Source organism: Molothrus ater, chromosome Z (genome assembly GCF_012460135.2).
Source record: "Molothrus ater isolate BHLD 08-10-18 breed brown headed cowbird chromosome Z, BPBGC_Mater_1.1, whole genome shotgun sequence".
NCBI classification, from domain to species: Eukaryota; Metazoa; Chordata; class Aves; order Passeriformes; family Icteridae; genus Molothrus; species Molothrus ater.
This window is the reverse complement of record NC_050511.2, coordinates 4,124,756-4,145,531: the sequence shown is the minus strand read 5'-3', so window position 1 is coordinate 4,145,531 and position 20,776 is coordinate 4,124,756. Positions and strand designations below refer to the sequence as shown.

The window sequence follows — 20,776 nt, the reverse complement described above, 5'->3', positions numbered from 1 at the left end:
AAAAAATTAATAATGGTTTCTATTCTTGACTGACTTTCTACACTCTGAATATAGAAGATATAATAAAATAATTTTAATAAAAATGTTTCATTACTATAATTATTCTTGTTATTATTATAAAAATATAACAAAGCAATGCTTTTGTATTGCCACATTTATAAGAAAAGGTTCTTTTCTTCCTCTCTCAGTTTTAATCTGACTAATCAATGCTTAAGAAGAACAAACACCAAGTCACACTTCTATATTATATATTCTTTCTGTATTTAGCAGATATACAATTAATCTCAGGTTTCCAGAAGAAATAGAAGGGTAATATACCATACTTTGATCCTCCACTGACCCTTTTCAGTGAAGAGAAGACAGCCAAGGCAGGAATATATTTTTCTTCCAGCACAAAGAAAATTAATGGGAGTATGGAAAATAATAAATATGAACCATTAGCAGCTAAGGGGTATTGGTCCTTTTTTGCATGTGAACATGAGACAAGCATAGATCTCTCATGGCAGCACACAGGGTAAACAATTTTCTAATTTTCTGTCCTCTTCCAGACATAGTAAGCCCTTCTGAGCAGAGATTTTGGATAAATAGGATCATAAAATCATAGCACCCCTCATAGCTGTCTACCAACTGGATTTAACTCTACTGACCGCCACTCACCACCTGCCAGGTCTGACTCAAAATAGAGTAATTTGTTTGTTTTCTTAATTTCTAAAACAATGGAGAAAGGGAAGTCATATCGCCAGCCAGATTGTAATTTAAGGTAATTCTGATTAGATAAATGCTCCAGCTGAGGATATATAGAGCCATGAAAGGTCACAAGACCATTTAACCAGTTTTCCTCATTTGGAGATGTTCAATAGCCCAAGGAATCTCACACCATGGCACAGGTAATTGCCACTGATATTTTTGACAACAGGGATCAACTTGTGAAGGAATTTTGGCTCATGGAATGGTGTCTGAGAGTGAATGCATGAGATGCTTGACTGGGTTTTCACACCTCCCCTGAGATTTCTGATCTCTTTCATTCTCACTTATACCGCCTTTTCAACATATTTCTTTCTACATGATCCCTTTTGACTATTTGAGCACTGAGAACTATTTTTTCATCAAATTTTTTAACTCAGTAACCTGTCAGGCAGCTATTCCATGTTGGGGTGGCTTAATTTTCTTTCTGAATACTACTGAATCAGCTTGAAAAACTGTTCAATGAACACCAGAGAGCCAGTGAGACTGGGAAAAGGGCGGAGATGAAGAGTGGGATTTTCTCTTTTCCTTCACAAATGAGTTTTAAGATTTGGCTTATTTCATCTCACAAAAGTACAGACTGTTTCAGAGTCTCCAGCATCTGCTCCTAGCTCATGCATCAATCCTTGCTCATGCTTTAGGGTAAAGAATAGCTCCTGGTATTAATATCTACATGGAGGTACTAATATCCTTTTATATTAATATATTATAATATTAATAGTTCTAGATAGATGGCTCTACACTTGATCTCTACACTATTTCCTCCTCTGAGACTTCACAGCATGGTGAAGCAGGGGCTCACAGCTGTGGCTGCTCTCTGGCACTGCTGTGCCTGAAGTGAATCTGCCAGCAGAGCTGCTGCGTTCAGTTTTCTATGGGCACGTGAGATAGACACGTATCACTGCATTGCCAAGGCTGAAGTGCAAGCCAAAATTCTCTTCAAGGTGCTCTGACCAATATTCCAAACTTTGAGGAGGTGTTTGGTGACTTCAGAGGGGAGATGATGACTGGAGAATCAGCCCCCTGGGGTTCTTACTCTCTAAAAAGGCACTGACTGCATTTGCTTCTCTGATATTGCTTATATCAGAGATGTTGCTAAAAGAAAATTGTTAGATTAAGCAACGTTTCCCTGGTGTTTGAAAATGTTAATCGAAAAAGAGCTGTCACCTGATGTAAACAGCCCTAAAAATAATTCCAAGAGTCATATGTGTAAGAAAACCTGAATGCTGGACATCAAAATTATGACCAGGATTTCAGGGGTGATTCCCCTTGAGTGCAGAGAGAAAAATGCAACTTCTTGTTTTATACTTTTTTGTATGAAGTCTGAAAACAATTCAGGACTGAATAGCTGCCTTATGAAGGCAAAGTTCAGAGAAGGAAAGTTTAACGTTAGAGAAGGAGATTATGTGTCTGAGTAACACAGCATGTTTAGAACAGGACCAGACTAGTCCTTTAACAAGAAAAATACTGAAGTTCTCAACAGAAAGAATCAAATTTCTTCATGATCTGAGACTTTATCTAAGACAAACGTATCTCGTGCTGCAATGTTGAGAGATTATCCCACTATCGTTAATGTGCACTTTAAAGAAAAAATACTGCATTTTAAAAAGAAGTATCTCAAAGAGAAATAGGACTATTTTTGGCTTTCAAGTCAAATTGTTTTCATCAGAGAGAGAAAAATCTGCTGTGATTTTCCAGTCTCCCCTCTCTGTACTTTCAAATAATTTGTATTTCCTTTCATAGTGGGATGAAATAGTAATACTAAGCAGAAGGTGTGTTATTGCCTCCTTGAAATCTAAACTAACTGAGCCCTTTGGGGACTTTTTCCATTCTTAATTTCTTGATGCTACTCCCTGCTTTTCTATGCATGGCTTTTTTTTCCTCTTACTATGAAAGAATCTACACTGCCAGACGACAATGTTCTCCTTTCTTTTGCCACCTTAGCAAGGATGGTGCACAGCATATCTCACACTTCATTTTCCTCTATCCAGACACTCTGAGAGGTATCACAGTGATTTGTGAAGGTCCTCGTTCTGACAAGCTGTCAGAGAATGCTCCACAATTTAGCTTCAGGCATCTAGATTTAGAAACCTACAGAGCATTTGTCTATATGCAAGGTAGGTAGCTAAAATCTCCTCACCCTGAAGTGTAGATGCTATCTAGTTGTCCATACTGGAGTCTGGATGTTTGATATGCTCTTGGGAATGTTTTCTGGTTTTCATTCACTGGACTAGAAGGGCTCTGGTGATCCTGTGTCACACTCACAGGGGGACAGATATCAGCCACACAGGCTCTCTGGAAGATCTACAGCCTTCTGGGTGGGGATCCTGAACCAAGTTCTTTACAGAATACTTCACAGAAGACTTTAGGTTGGAAAAGAGCCCTGAGATCACTGAGTCCAGCTGTTAGCCCAGCACTGTCAAACTCACCATTAACCCATGTCCCCTGGTGCCACACCTACAGGGATTTTAAATCCTTCTAGGGGTGGAGACTGGTGACTCCACCACTGCCCCAACAGCCTGTACCACTGCTTAATACCCTTTCAGGGGGAAAAAAATATATTTATCCAATGTAAACCTTCTCTGGAGCATGTTGAGGCCCTTTCCTTTTGTCCTGTCCCTGTTCCCTGGGAGCAGAGCCCGACCCTCCCACTGGGTGTCTCCTCCTGTCAGGAGTTTTGCAGAGCCACAAGGTCCCCCCTGAGCCTCCTTTTCCCCAGGCTGAGCCCCACATCTCCCTTGGTCACTTCTCACCAGACCTGTGCTCCAGACCCTTTCCCGTCTCCGTTCCCTTCTCTGGACATGCTCCAGAGGATCTCAAATGGCTCCCACAAACTGTGATAAAGGAAGTGAGCAAAGAACTGAATCTCCACCCTTAAATCTCCCTGAATCTCACATAATTGGAACCAAGATACATGATTCATGCGCAGAATTTATAATTTGGATGTCTAAAGTTGAGCCTTATTCAGAGTATCCATAATCTCTGCTCTTTTTGATATACTTAAGTCAAAATTCTTTGCACCAAAATGATTATTAATCTCTTAATAATGCAAATAATACCAACAGAAAGCAAAATGAAAACTAAAAACACAAATTTAAGAATATGGTTCAAAGGCATGCACCAGTATTCTTGTACATTCTTCATTTCTTCTTTTGAACAATGATGAATATGGAAAATAGAGGCAATATTGCTACATCTACATAATCAGTGTGAATACCCTTGGGAGACAGTCCTTGGAGACAAATTGATCATTTTATATGAATTTTTTATGCCACCTCAGATAAGGCCAATAAATATATGGAGAATGATGAATGAAAGAAAAAAAAGGAAACAAAAAAGAAAACAAACAATTTTGGGGCTCAAATCTAGTTGTGATCTGCTCAGTCCAATCTAAATATTTTATTTTCTATATAAAGAAAGAGAATGAGAATTAATTTAGGGATGGTCTACACATGCATTCACATTTTATATAAGAGCAGAAATGTTCTGGAAACTTTTTGTACCCTAAATACAAATGTGAATAGAACTTTTGTGGCAATATGCCTCTACCCAGATCTAGCAGATGTGTCCCACCATTGTCCTCTTTAAATTTTAATGAGTTTGTATTTCCCTTGCTTTATACTTTTTCATTATTGTACCTTCAAAACCAATAAAATCTTCATTTCACATTTTTTGGTACTCATTATATAAACCTAGATTATTTCCAGCTACATTTTGCATTTTTTTTTGTCTGAAATTTCACCCCCGCGCTTCCAACATCTTATTAAAGATGAGTAAATGCTATTTTATTTGATGCATTGGTGAATGCAGCACTTCGTTAGGGAACCTCATGGAAATTCATGTGCTTAATGCTAGAGTGCTTTCCATCCCACACCCATTTCAATTAGAGTTTGACATTGACACAGCCTTAATGCCCTCAACTGCTCATTTGACACAATCTCATGCAGTGATATCTCACCAAAACAGGAAGCTGCTCTCGCATCTCGTTTGCATTATGTATTCATTTTAAGATTAGTCACATGGTTAATGAGCATCTTGGAGCCTGTCCAGTTTGCTGCTCGATGTCGTGTTTCCTTTCCTGACACTCCACTTGCATTAACTCTCTGTGATGTTGCCAAAGACGGTGCAGACTGTAAATTGCTCTTAGCCATTTGTTCCAGAAAATTATCACATCCACTGCCACTTGGAATTTATGCCCATTGTTGACTACAATTAAATATTAAATGCGCGCTAAAATAATTTAATTTTCACAAAGTGCTAAATTCTGGGTTTTTTTCTTACATACAGTCTAATACTAATTTTACCCTTCCTCTCCCCCTTTACTTATAAAAGTAATATGTTTCTGTCTCAAAATTTTGAACTGCAATGCTTGTAGCAGACCTAAAATATGACCATTATACACATTTGATCTTGAAGTAGTATTAAACTCAAAGCGACAGCATTAAAATTAGCAATTCAGGTAGCATTTAACTTTTTAATCAATGTTTACTCTATATTTTAAATGAATACTGACACATCTAGTTCTGTATTTATGTGTATGCACACAACATCCGTTAAATTCTTCAAAAGTCTACATAAATCATAAATATAGAGAGAAAAGACATGTAAATAATTCTAAACCTATTTGCATAGCCCTTTCAAGATCAAAATTAACACATTTGAAGTATATGTATGTATAACAAACTATTTCACAGGAATCCACAGAAACGAAAACCAGCTGAAATTAGTATTCTACTTCCATGCCAATGCTTAAAATGGGCAATGAAAAGTTTAAAATTATAAAGTGATTATCAATATTTTGGTAGCCCCAGGGTCATCAACAGCTTGCCCTTAAAACTGAAAGTGATAGACTTATGGGATTTCAGGGACAATGATGCTATTTAGAATAGCCCCTCTTTTTCACTACCATCTATTTGTTTTAGGAAAATTAATTAGAAAAACTCCCATCAAGTGCAAGGAGGGACAGCATCAATTCTGTCAGCACTACCTCTTTAAATCTTGTCTAAATTTGCACAGTTAAGCATCATGGTCACTGCCACCACAATGTCATATCATAGAAAACAAAGAGAACGTAATAGGTAGTGCAAGAACATCAGAAAAAAATTAGGTGGGTATTTATTAGAGTCTTTTGTACATGTCAAGCAAATGAAACAATCCACCTTATCTTAGTGCTCAGCTGAAGAACTGTAGTCTCAATACTTTGGTTAACACTGGAAATCTGTGGATTATAATTTAAACACACTATTGAAATTTTTTTCTGGACAGGATCACCCATTCAGTGACTTCCACAGGAACCTCTCTTCCTTAAAAATGCCCAGAAAAATGAAACTGCAGGTACACAGAACTATTTATTTCCAAAGAAGTACCCCAAAAAAAAAGGGAGGCCATGTGCCCATAAATGTTCAGGACAGCACATAGGTTCCATAAACAAGCTAAAAATTGCTGAGGAATTGAAGGGGCCTGGAATGCATGGTACAAGGAAAAGGCAATAAATTCATATCCAGAGAGATCAGGGATCTCAGAGAGAGAAGAAATATTGTATTTAATTTTTTGCTTTGTCACTCAGACAGCTTGAATATAGATTTCATATGTGGCCCATTTTGTAATTTCTGCATCATCTGCTGCTGGGTTACAGTGAGAAACAAAACTCTGGCTGGAGACATCACTGCTCTGATCTTAGACGATAACTTCCCCGTGACACAAAGCATTTGTGTTTATCTCCTCATGACTTTAGAGGAATAACCTTTTCCCCTGAAATCAGCACAGTCTTGGTCCTGGAAGTGCTCATTTTGGATTCCCTTATTTTCTTTAGGCTGATGGGTTAAATAGTAAAAATATCGTTACTACAGGATGTGTAACTAAACATGAGATTAATTCTGTGAGGTGAGACCAGTAGCTTAAAAGTAGTAAAACCAATCTCAACAGTATAAACTTTTTCAGTGGGCTTTAGTTTGAAAATTATGAGTTTGTTATTAGAGATGTGACAGCAAGTGATTCCTTCTACTTGTTTTTTGGTTTTATGTACAATTTTAAGGGGTCATACACAAATTTACCTAAGGAAAAACATACATACTTAGCCCAAGATCATTCTCTTCTGTTTGGTATGTGTTTTAGAGCCTAGATAGTAATATGACTCTTTCAGGAGGTCCTCATCATGTTCTGAGAAAGAGAAGTGCTGAAGAGAAAAACTTGTACTTCCAGTTCTGTGTCTAGCCAGCTGGCTGAGATGGAATTCAATAATTCCCTGTTCACTTTTAGCCTCTCTCCTCTTCTTTAGTGCTGGTTTTACTGAGTAGAAACACTTTCTCACCCAAGGAGACCTTCATCCTGATCAAGTCCTCAAGGCATTCCTGCAGTATGTACTTTGAATGCACCATATAAGCTTTCCTTCTCTTGAAGGATGATTATCTATTATGCATATTGTGGTGTTGTCTAGAGACCAATAAGTTAAGATTATGATGAGATACAACATAGGAATAAATATTGATGGCAGGTGAATACCTAATAATAAAGATGGATGTACGTACATAAGTTAGTGGTGTCGATAACTAATACTGTTCCTCTTTTCCAATTAGATTTAATGGTTTCTTTTTTTTTTTCCTGAGAAAAACAAATGAATTTGTAGCAATTCCGCAGTAGTTTTGCCTTCTTTAGAGATGACACATCCCATTGGTGTTTTGCAATTTTTTTTAACAGCTGTAAAATTTCTAGTGACATGAAGAGTTTACATATTTTTTCATTATTTAAGTTACAACCATTTACCAAGAGTTAAAATCCAGGAAATGTGGAATACTATAGAAATAACAGATAAAAATTAAAACTGTCATTGTCTGCTCTGTGGAGCGATACAATAATTTTATAGAAGTTAAAGATGAGTTTGAAATACTTGAAAATTTCAAAGAAAACAAAAATTTTTTTTGTCTGAGAGGAACTGATTTCTCTTTTTTCCCCCAAAGAAATCTTGGGAAATGCAGATGGTTTTCGTGCTTTCTCCACTTATTGGACCCAGTTCTGTCATCATTTCCTTGTTATAATTAAATATTTCATATGGATAGTGTGTATAAATGTAAGTATAAGTAAAACTAAGTAATAAAGGCACTCTTAAATTAATAAATATGCAATTCTGATAGTCACTCAGCATTTAAAGTTTATTTCAGATAAAAACATGTATTCTCATATAGTGTAAAACAGATATATGTGAATTTCTATATTCACAAGTTTATAAAGTAGGTAAATCCAACAAAATTAGCAGAGTGTCTAGTCCCAGAGCACAACTCCATTTGATTGAGTAGTCATTTTATGTTCCTAGAGGAGGTCAGCTAAGACTTTAATATGGGAAATAGCACTAAAATAACAGAACTTTAAAAATCAGACAAACATATCCCACTCCAGATTGGATTTTTCACCTTCTTTAGCGATTTTGTTTCATATTCTGTAGTTATAAATGCATGATATTAATAGTTACAACACATAAATGGCAGAACCCTGTTTTTGAAAGAGATTTTGCACAAAGAGCATCAGGAAAAAGTATCTATGGTAAGGCCATGACACAACTCGATTGTCATCACAAAATTAAGGTGTAATCTAAAGCTTGAAAATCTTGCTTCTATCTAAGGGCCTTTTAGAAACAGCTTCTCACTCTCTCACTGTAGCATTCACATTTTGTGAAAAAATCTCTTTGCCCAAGATTTTTCTCCTGGGAAGCTGAGAAGCTTCAGAGAAAAGGAAAACAATGTTTTCCTTATTTGCTTCTCTTGTGTTGTGCTCACATGTGGAATGTGTTTGGAGATTGTTTACTTACAAGTGATTGTTTTATTAGATTCTGGTGTGAGTTATTTTGACTCTTTGGCCAATCAGGGCCAAGCTGTGTTGTGACTCTGGAAAGAATCACGAGTTTTTAGCATTCAGTAAGTATGTTTTCTGTATTCTTCAGTATAATATAATATTCTTTAATATAATACAGTATTATAAAGTAATAAATTAACCTTCTGAGAACAGAGTCAAATTCATCACTCCTGCCTTCATCAAGACATTCCCAGCAAATACAATATCTCCCAGTCTCACACAGGCAGAGAAACTGAAGGGGATGAAGGGGAGAAAAACCTATACTCACCTATAGTTGGGTCATGGTAGTCAGGGAATCGATGGCTGATGAACTGCATTGTCATTGCTGCCGAGGAAAGAGAGGGAAGAAAAAATAATTATATCACCACCATGGAATAGAAACAGCCAGAACAACACATGGATAAGTCACTCATGCAAGTATCAACTCAGATTGTGAGCGCAATTTTGTTCTATATCTACTTCTGCAACAATGCATTGGCTCTCCGTTGATAACTGAGAGCTGATAAACGAAGAAAAATATTAATTAAACCTCTTTAATAGTCTTAATTTCCAAACTTCATTGTACCACTCCTGTGTACAAAGTTTTTAACACTTGGTAAATACTGTTAATCTGATATTGCATTCAGATTAAAATTACTATGACAAAAACATAAAACATGATTTACAAGACTGATTTATAAAGGTTTTCATAGTGCTACAAAATGCCACCTACTGGAGTGCCTAATTTGATTTCTGATGTATTTAGCAATACCTAACTCATTAAACTTGATGCAAGAGGTGAAGTCTTCTCTTAACCACCCAGAGAACCTTTCTTCTGAAGAGACTGTTCCATGACTGAATATTAATTGCTTTTAGGAAAGTTACATGAGACTTCAGGAAAACTGCATTCTGCCATTTGGAATAAGTGGCAAGCTATGAAAGTGGAAAGTGAAATAGGTGGAAAGTTATGAATTGGAAGTGAAATTCCAATTTATGTAGAAACACATAAACTTTCATGTCCTGCCCAACATAACATCTGAAGTTCATGGGCCTTGAAAAACCATGAAAGAAACTTGGCTATTCAGTGACTACAATAACATCATCAGCTATTAGATGAACTTGGGAATTTACATTTTCTGTGTTGTTTTTTCCTCATAAATTTGAATTTCAAATAATTTGAATCTCCCAAACAATGACAGTTAGAAATAAAAAAAACTTTTAAAAGTAAAATATGTGAATTCTAATTAAATAGAAGGGGGAAAAAGGGTCAAAGAGAATTTTAAAAATACTGTTTGATTTTTAAACCATTTTCTTTCTATTTTTTCTGGCATTAAAATTCATCTACAGCTACTATATAGATAGTTGTTTAAAAAGGTAGCCTACCTGAAACATAACTATCAGTCACAAAACAAGAAATCCAACATGAGATTTTGCCTCTTGTCTTGAACATCTCAGCTGCTTTCAACAACATGCACAGCAGAGGTTATGAGCAAGATGAGAGACATTTTAAAAATCTGCATATAAATATGCAGATTTGTCTTTTCAAACAGCATTGTTTTAGTTTTATGCTTGTCCTTCTTGTATTTTTAAGAAACAGAGGCTTGGGAGATAGTTTTATAAAATGATAAAGAGAAGAAGTATTAAACATTTATTAGCATGTTAATAAATTATTGCATCTTTAGTGTAGATAAATATAAATGCTAAGAAGCAGCATTATAAATTCATAGATACCCAGAGAGGGTAACTGTGTAAAAAAAAGCTCATTCAGTCCATATATATTATAGGGCAATAAATCTGTGTACAGTCACACTCATGTCTTCTGTATTACATGTTTTCAGATGCATTACTTTTAAGCACTATACACGTTTGACATTTTTATTTCCAGGAGAGACATATGTTTTGGTTTTTTTTAATTGTGACAGAGTTTTAGCCACCTCTGTTCTGATTGCTGTTAGTGGTTTATGAAGAACAAATTCATGTCTGATGTGATCTGCCTACTTTGCTCTTAGGAGCTAGCAGAGATGCTGCTCATATGGTTTATGCCTACACATTTCCAGCTTTCTGAGGCCCTATACCACAAATTAATTCAATTTGCTTCACTACCTGCTACTTTTTCTTGCCAAGCTTTATTTTTTTTTTCTTTAAAAAACACCCCAAACTATTCTGCATCTGATCTCATTCTGTTTCCTTCTGGAGCTATGCCTGCGTCACAAAATCTGTAGTTATAATTGAAACAAAAATTCTCAGAGGACAGGCAGAACTCATGGTAAATGTTTTTCCTCTCGCCTGAGACAGTCACGAGTCAATACATCATTTATATCCTCATCAAATTCACAGGATTCAAGGGGACTGAAATAATCATGACTGAAAGAATCATGTTGTATTAAGTATCAAATTTTCTATTGTGGCATGCAAAAGTGGAAGTGTTCCAAAGGAACGTGAAGGTGAGGACATGGTTTAGTGGAGGCCTTTGCAGTGCTGGGTTAATGGCTGGACTTGAAGATCTCAGAGATCTCCTCCAATCTGAATGGTTCTATGTTTCTATGATTGTATACAAAATTAATCTGGAGAGGTACAGAATTTGAAAAAGGTATCAAGAGAAATGCTCAAAATAATGAAATGAGAACCCCTTACATTAATCTCCTCAGGAAAATGATGAGTAAAAGCTCCCTTCTTTACACATTTTGTCCCACAGTTTCTTCCCTGACAGCCCTTTGTCACAGGCTCCTCCTAATAACCAGGGGAAGGAACTTCTTTGGCCTCTTTACTCTTTGTCACCTCTCACCCGGGGATTTAGCACTCTCTCACAGGAAGAGGATACAGAAGGAGTTGAGGTGCACACTGATCTTTTTAATCACTGAATTAAAATGCAAGATAAGGAAATTGGTGTACAGGTAGTGGGAATTGCAATTCATCTTCCTCTGTGTGTTCCTTAAGATAAGAATTTGCATTTTCTGCTATACCAAACTTCAGAAAGTATTTTTAGAGCAGGCATAGCTGGTCACTTCATCTAAGGGAAAGCAATAACTGATGTGCGGCTACAAAAAATAAGTTCCTTATATCAGGAGAACAAAGGACAAAGTCTCCAAACATTTGATGTGCAACAACAGCTTTGTCCAGTTCTACCAGGCATTCCACAGACTCGGCTGCTGGATGTGCAGAAATTAGCTCTGAATGATGGCTGAACGTTGGTGGAGTGCTTCCCAAAGGAAAACGACCTTCAATCACCACTGGCATAAAACCAAGAAGCTCAGCTGGAACCTCGGGAATTAGACCTGCCCTATCTGGGCTTCCCAGCAGGACACCTGCCTCAGCTGGAATATGCTTCTTCATTGCTACTAACATCAGCTCCAAAGTCATTTTCCAGAGTGAATTAATTTTGAAAACTAACAGAAAAATTGTATTGGTATTTCATGCTGTGTGTTGAAAATATTCTCCTTGGTCCCATGGTTTCCACACCCATTGCCTTTTTTTCCCCCTCGTATAAATTAACACTCACACCTAACAAACTCAAACTGTCATTGAATATTCTGTGAACTTTCTCCTTTGTTAATCCAAATATACTACACCAAATTTTTGCAGGTCTATAAATTAGGGACCCTTGATTCTGATTTATGCCACAAACAAAGCACAAAATGTGGCTTTAAAGCAGGATTTGAAAATAGAATATTTACCTAGGACTGATTCTTGAATAAATATATATACATGTAAAAACAATGTTGGTTAAGAAATGGTTAAAAAACCAAATCAAACCAAGCAAAACCCTTTTAATCCATAGCAGATATTGTGAAACATTTTGAATTGCAAGTTGTCTGAAAAATTTTAATGAATATTTTATGACACTGTGAAGATCATTTCGTTTAAATGGGACATGTACATCACACAGAAGCTATGATAAGTAAAAGGATCATTGTTTCAGATGAATAGCATCTTCTTTATATACATCTGTGGCTAAGCAAATGCAGGTTGCCCCAGCTGAGCAAATGTAAGCCTGACATACATGAGTGACTATGCAACTTTAAAGTTTTCCTGTCTTTTTGAAACAAGAAAGGGGTTCAGATCCTTCAGATCAAATCCTTTAGATTATTTTTTTTTTTTTTGCAAACATGCTCATACAGTGTTCATTAACTATCTAAAAGGCTGTACATTACACCTGTGCTGGCATAGAAATAGATATGTTTCCTTTAAATAATAAACTTAGTCCACTCCTGTCTTCTACTTTCAATATAATTTTAAATCCCTCTTAAAATTATTTTATTTTCCACTGAATAGGAAATGCCATGCTTAGAAAAAGGCTGAGGTCACATATTTATTCCGAAGCATCCTTTCAACCAGTACAGCAAAAATAAAATTAATCTCAAGAAAGAATTAATCTTAAAAATATATAAGTGTGAATGTTAGTGTTCAGAAACACATAATCACATAAGCGATTATATGCTGGTGCTTTTATTGAGAGCTCAGGGTGTCAGGAGTATTCAACTCAAATCTGACTCCGACCATACATTCCAGATGATCGTGTTTTTATATTCTATCGTTATATAACTTTCATATTAATTATTAAACTTACATTGTTCTATTGTATACATAGATTTCAGTCAAGCATGGCTTCTCATGGTGCCCCCTTAAATTTCTAACATAGTTTCTCATGATTCTTCTTATGAGTATACAATAATTATATTTAGTTACTAAACAATCATCACATCTAACAATTATATCATTTATCATACTGCTTACGCAGGTGCAACAAAAAGCCTAAGATTTCAGAGTCTATTTTAACATTTTCCCAGGTCCCTGCTATCATGAGTGAGCTCACAAACCAATAGGAAAAATGTTTTGATACTCCTACAGCTGTGAAAGCAGATAGAATAGAATAGAATCCCACTCTTCTCCTAATTTTTTCTAAATTTTATTTATACCAAAAACTTTGAAAGCAGTCCTACACTTATTTTTGAAGGTTGGAGAGTACGTTGCAAGCTTACACAATATTTGTTATGCCAATAGTATCCCTGATCTGAATATTTCATTCTTCCTGTCCCTCTTTATTCACCCAAGAGCTTCCACATATTGACATTCTCCTGGGTGATGGTATAATAAATCTGTTTCCAACAGAATCTTTACCCTCATCACAAATCCTACAGCCCTAAAAAAAGTACAAATCCTAAGCCCTCTAACAAAATTACCGCAGTAGTTGCATCTCAGAGACCAGTGATTCCACAGGGTAGAATTCACATAATTTTAATTTAGATCCACCCTTCCAGTGGATCCTTAACCCATGTTTTCTATAAACATTGAGGTTTCAATGAGACCAGTATAGAAGATGGACATAAAAAAAAAATATAATATGGTAAAGTGAGTGGATTTGAGAATTACTTCATGATGTTCATGAAAAAAGAAGAGAGCACATAGGTATTATTACAATAGAGAAGGTGTCAAAGAAACTACAGAGTCTAAAAACAGAGAGTGCACCATAATAAGAGACATTGTCATGGGAAAAGAATAAATAAATATGTTTTATTTAAAAATTTAACATGCAACCTTGCCTCTGTCTATATGGAATGTTAAAAACTTTCTAAAACATGGTCAGGGCAAGTTGGATATACTTTATTTTATTATTTAATAAAGAATTTGATTATTAATAAATATATACAAATTATATTTTATCAAAATTGGACTATTTCAATAACTAGGCAAGAACTATATTGCTACTATTTTATTTCTGAAATACTAAAGAGTTTGAACAGTTCTGATCTGTCTGGTGCTTTCATACCCACAAGACCTTCGGAGTCATCTAAAATGTATTGCCTTTTCAGAAGTTCATGCCTGAAGACCGTAATGCTTACTTCTATTTTGTTAGCTTGGAAAAATTACAAATATCCCTATAACTAATTATGGATTTTTAGATTGGCATATTTGATAAATCATCATTTGCAATTATTCCTCTACCCACTGAATTTTAACCAACAGACACTGAGCAAGTGAGTGCCCCCAACAAGGGCAAGTGCTGGATGCTGCACCTGGGTTGGAGCAACCCGGGGTGTGCAGACAGAGTGGGGAATGGATCCTGGAAAGCAGTGCCATGGAAAGGGACCTGGGGGTCCTGGTCAGTGGGAAGTGGAATTTGAGTCAGCAGTGCCCTGGCAGCCAGGAGGGACATCCCTGTGCTGGGGACATCAGGCCCAGCATCCCCAGCAGGGCAAGGGAGGGGATTGTGCCACTCTGCTCTGGGCTGGGGCAGCCTCACCCTGAACACTGTGAGCAGTTTTGGGTGCCTTTCTCTATATGAGAAAGATATCAAACCTTTAGGAGGGTCCAAGGGAGGCCATGAGGGTGGTGAAGAGCCCTGGGGGGAAGGAGGGGCTGAGGGCACTGGGTCTGTCCAGCTGGAGAAGAGGAGGCTGAGGGGAGACCCCAGGGCAGTCACAGCTCCCTGTGAGGGAAGAGGAGGGGCAGGATCTGATCCCTGCTCTGTGACAGGGACAGGACCCCAGGGAATGGCCTGAGCTGTGTCAGGGGAGGTTTAGGTTGGGTATCAGGAAAGGTTCTTCACCCAGAGGGTGTTTGGGCACTGGAACAGCTCCCCAGGGAATGGGCACAGCACCAATCCCAACAAAATTTGGACAATGCTCTCAGAGACTCAAGGTGGGATTGTTGGGGATGGTGCCATGCAGGACCAGGAGTTGAACTCAGAGATCCTTGTGGGTTCCTTCCAACTCAGAACATATTTTCATTCTGTTATTCTGTGAATAGTAGGAGGTGAAGACAGGGTTTGGGTTTTTTTTCAATAATCCAATGAGCTCTATGAACGACCTTAATACTCACAGTAACAGAGTTGCTGGAGACACCAATAATTATGAAATACATTTGGAGGAGAAAGAAATTTCAATATTCTCTAAATGCAACCTGAGAGATTTCATCTGTGTTCAGTTTCTGCAAGTTTAATGACTCAAGGTCAGAAAGACTGAGAGAAGCAAAAAGTATTAAAATTAAACAAAAATTTTGCTATGAAACAAATGAGAAATATTAGCTATGAATTAATTTAGGCTATGGACCAGGAAATATGTTTAAGCATCATATGAGGGATCTTCTGGAACAAGATTCAGACATGGAAAATAGAAAAAACCTTTTTGATTTGAAATAGTTTTTTTAAGTGAAAGGATTGAATCAGTGAAATGTTACATTTTTTTGGAGATTTTTTCCCCCTCTATTTTCAGTTTCAGGTAGGGAAAATGTTAATTTAATGTATAGCATTTTAATAAGGATGACATCTAGAATCCGATACACAACTAATATCAGTTCTGGAAATGAAGGTTTGGTTTCCTGAAATATTACATGCTTTAGTTTTCAAAAACTTTATAAAACTTTTTGCTTTCCAGGAAGAAATTTTCATCTGGGAATCATTGTTTTCTAAAACATAAGGATAATTTAAATGGCCCTAGATTTATGATCTTCTTGGGGTGGGAGGGTTACCAGAAGAACCTGAAGGAGTTTCATATACAATTAATGAAGTCACAGCCAGCCCATCTTCAGCCTTTATGGCTTTGAACAAAATATGTTGCATTTCTGAGTTTGTTTTCCTACAATTTCCTAAGAACATTTTTCTCTATTGGCTGGGTGACAGTCTCTCAAAGGACTATGTGATTGGAGTATGTAAGGTATTTCTTTTGGTTTTATTTGCATTTATTTTATCTACACATGCTGCATATATATTACAGTATGTTTTAGAATAAATAATTGATTGGTTTAGTCACCTGAACAAAAAAAAGGGAGTGGTGTGGTCTGAGGAGCATTTATTTGGGTCAAAAAGATATGTGAGAAGAAGTGTGATGTCTATTACCTGGTATTTTTTATTGTACTTCATGAAATTTAAAGAGTAAAGGGCAGGTACCTAGAGACACAGAGCAAATTTTCTAGCAATCAGGTATTTTTGTAGGTTGATTATAGTTATTTTATATAGTACGATTGCTCCATGACGCGGTAAATGGTACAATGTATAGCTAGATCAAAAACTTTGATTTTTTTAAAACTGGTTGCAGTAAACTCAAAGATCTCACCCCACAAAAATGTACTTATATCTTCATAGTGCCAGAGGACGTGAGCATTTCCAAGCAGAAGTTTTTATGTCTTTTACTCTGTTCTTCCCCAAACACCCCTACAGACTAGATGCACTGATGGGAGATCAGTCTCGAGACACCTTTGTGGTGGCCCAGTACAGCCATTTTTATATTGTCATACCCTTTAAGGAACTGGCCAAAAGCTTTACCACTTGTTTCGGGAGTGAATGCTGCAAGATCTGTGAGCTGCAATTATTAATCTTTCAGGTGCTACAATGTATTATTTATTGAGCATTAGCTCTGAAATGAAGGCAAGCAGAATTTTATTTCTGTGTTAAGCACATTCTGGTGTACAAGAAAAATGCAGAAGATTTTTGTAACACAATCTCCTGCATAGGCTGGGATGCTGCTACAGAACTGAATTTTTATACTTTGGGGTTTTCTTTGCTAAATTGGTGGGTGTTTTTCTCACCTATGGAAGCAGAAGTCCACTGAAAAGAATATCAGGCTGCAGAAAGGAACAGTCTTAAAATCAAAAGTCTTTTAAATCTAATTTGTCTTATTAGAATGAAAATTAAACACACAAAACCCCATGCAAATTTTAAATAGAAAATCAAGTTACTATGGTAGCTGGAGGAGAAACAGGGAACTTGTCCACTCTTACCACTGTAAAGTAAGAGCAGACTGTAATCAAAATATGTTGAGGTAGAGTTGGTGGTAACAGAGAAAGGCAGATACTTTCTTTAGAAAATAGTCAGTTTTTAATTACTCCTCTTGCATCAAAATGAAACAAAAGGCTCAATGCAGAAACCTATATGTTGAGACAATGAGTAAAAATAAATAATTAGGAAGAAGGTGAGTGGAAAAAAAAGGTAGAAAAGCATCTTTTGTTTTTGATGATCTTGAATGAATAGACTAAAATCACTACCCAGAGAGCAGTTCTCACCCTAGTCTCTTCTATAATCATTGGATGTAGAGATATGAATTCTCAATATTTTCCTTTAAGTTGTCATTAGTAGAAAAATGATAAATACTAGGCAGTGGTTACAGTTTTCCCGCATGGACTGAAGGATGAACAGAGAAAATGGGCAAAAAATTCATCCAAGACATGAGAAACTTGTAGGAAAACACCATTCAGGAAAAGTGCTCTCATGTCAGAAAAGTTTCATATCTTCTGAATCAGCACAGTCCAGTGAAAAATGGCTGTACTGAAGACTTCTAACTCCCATCAATATCTACATCCAGACTCAGTTCCAGGTCAGAAGGCAGAACACACTGCGTTGTAAAATTTGTGTTAAAAATTCCATTTAGTGGTTAAGGAAACAAGGAAGTAGATGAAAGTGGCATTTATTGCCCACATAAGAGACATCATCATAATGTGATACAAATTAACAATAATGATAAGGTAGATTGCTACCACTTACAAACCATTTCCTCCACAGTGTATCCCCAATCCCTTCCCAGAAATTCTCCCACAAAAATACTGAACATTCCCTACCCTGCTTAGCTTATGTGACTTGACAAGATGCCTTAATAAACAGAAATTACTGCTGGTAAATGCTCCCATTAGTGCATTTTCCCACCGTGTTTCTTCCATCAAGTTAAAATCAGAGAGAAAACTTAATGTGTCTTCTACTGTTCTTCAGTTAGCAAATCCAATGGCAACTTAAGCCTTCCATTAGTGAGCAATCCAAAATATAATGACATAAATAGGTTTTAAAGCAGGCTCCAGGATAATGTGATTTTTAAAGCAGAATACATTAAATAAAGCTAGAAAGACTCAATTTTCACATATTATTTCAGAGAATAATAGAACTGATCTTGAACTATTGCAGATAGACACATTTCAATTAAAGTCAATGGTTAGTACTCTTTTTTACAAAGGGAATACAGCAAACAAGAAATATAGGGTCGTTCTTCATACAAGGGGACTCTGGCTTGCTGCTACCAGCCTCAAGTATCATAACTTCACTGAGAAAAACCCTTTCAAAAAAGGATAAAGTCATTTCACTCAATGGAAAAAAAAAAAACCTCTCAGCAACCACATTTATTTCTCTCCCATTCTCTTTTTAACCGTTGACGTGTTTCCCTGTAATGATAACTTGAGATGCCCAGGCTTGCTTTGCTCCTGTTTCAGGTAGTGGCAAATTGAGGTTGTTTGCAGCTTTGCTAACATTAACTAGTGGTTAGCTCCTGTGCTTCCTTCCACGTGAAATTACACACCATGCATCAAGCAGTGAGGAATTGGCAGTGACAGCAGCTGTATTTTCCTGTGAGTGGGAGAGAGTAGCTGCTGTTCTGTAACCTGGCACCAACTTTTCTGAACATCAAACCTATGGTTTGGAAAATTGATGACACGTCAGAGAGGAAGACAAAACTCTTCCATTTAAATCCTCTCAGAAATCTTATTCAGGGTTAAAGTGGAGATGAGGTTTTTATTCATTCTTTTCTTTCCAATGCCAGGTTTTCTCAATGTATATTTATAGGGAATTGAGGATAAGATCCAGATTCACGGATAATATTGGCAGCTAATTCCCTCTGACTAAACAGGCTTTAGGTGTTTGTCTGCCCATGGTGATCTGTACTATAACCTTTTGCGCCTCTCTCAAACACTCAGGTGTCTTTTTGAAAGTTTATAGAACCAGGGCATTCTTTAGGTTGGAAAGGACTTCCAAGCCCAACCATTTGCCCAGCACTGCCCAAGCCACCACCAACATTTGTCCCCAAGTGCCACATCCTCATGGCTTTTAGATCCTCCATGGGTGAGGACCCCAACACTGCCTTGGGCAGCCTGTTTGTAAAGCCTGCAAATGCTTTACAAACCTTTTAGTAAAGATATTTTTTTTCCAATATTCAATCTAAGCCTTTGGCTCAACTCCAATCCATTTCTTCTTGTTACCTGGGAGAAGATATTGACCTGCACCTGGTTCCAACCTCCTCTCAAGGCAGTTGAAGAAAGTGATGAGTGTTGTTGATGATTAAAATTATGATCTTGTTTCCTCTGCTGATATAACTTCCATTGAAATTAAAATATTGTGAGAAAATGGGTTTATGATGAAATTTGAGACAGGAAACTGTACCAAATAAAGGAAAATTTACTGGTTTGGATTGATAGCATCAACATTTTTAAAGTACGAAACTGATTTAATAACACTACTGTTATATATTTTATAATAAATTACATCTATTTACCCTTCTACTATAAATTAACATGATTTATAGATAAGTATTTATCACTTTCATAATTATTTTTTAATTTTTGTTTATTAATGTAGTTTAATATGCTGGTTTTCCTTTTCAGTAAAAATGTAAGCAAAATCTAAAACATTGTATTTTTATCAGAAATTCTCTCATCCTTTCTTTCAATATCTGACACATATTTTTCCTTTAATAATCATGGTGGTCAAATAATATTTAAAGGAAGCAGGCTAACAAAGAAGGAAGCATTTCTGAAGATACATCTTAAGTCAGAAAACTGACTCCAGAACATTATTAAAATCCCAACAAGTATTTTAATTCCTCAAAAACATTTGATTCTTCCCAGAATGTTGTCCTCTATAATTTATTTCCTAAACATATATTTTAATTCATATTTCTCTTAGTGGATTTTTTTCTCTCTGGAGCTAAACCTGCATTATGAGTGGAGAAGTGTTCCTCACTGCTGAGGTGACTTTGCACTCAACATATTTTACTTGTCATATCTCAGATATTTTCTCTCTTAGCTAATTAGGCAACACTTCACAACAAAGTCAAACCTGCCACATTAACTCTTGCACCAAACACGAGTTCTTAATGTCTTTGCTACTGTACTGAAAATGTTTCTGTAAGACCAGGGAAAGGTGAAGCTTGCTTCTCAGTTTATTCCCCCTGCATCCGCACATGAACACATCCAAATCTAAAAGCCTGGTAATTATGAACTGTTACCCAAAAAATGAATCAAACTATTGAGAAAGCCTGGAATGGAGGAAAATGAGATGTTCAAGGTGGAGAAGTTCTGTGTTGTAACTTAGAATATGGTTATGGAGGGAAAATAAAAATCACAAAGAAAACAATATTCAGAGAGTCAGAGAAAAAATTTGGCTTGAAGGAACTTCAAAGACCAACCCGCTGCTCTGGGCAAGGACATCTCCCACTAGATGAGGAATCTCAAAATTTCA

General features: G+C 36.5%; 1 protein-coding gene across 2 annotated transcripts in view; it reads right to left on the bottom strand.

The window, feature by feature from the left end:
* RIT2 (Ras like without CAAX 2) overlaps positions 1-20,776 on the bottom strand; it is a 174,090-nt gene that overhangs the window by 114,339 nt on the left and 38,975 nt on the right. For both annotated transcript variants that reach the window (XM_036403574.2, XM_036403573.2), the window contains exon 3: positions 8,858-8,914. In XM_036403574.2, coding sequence (XP_036259467.1) covers positions 8,858-8,914 — 57 coding nt within the window. The remainder of the gene's footprint in view (positions 1-8,857; positions 8,915-20,776) is intronic.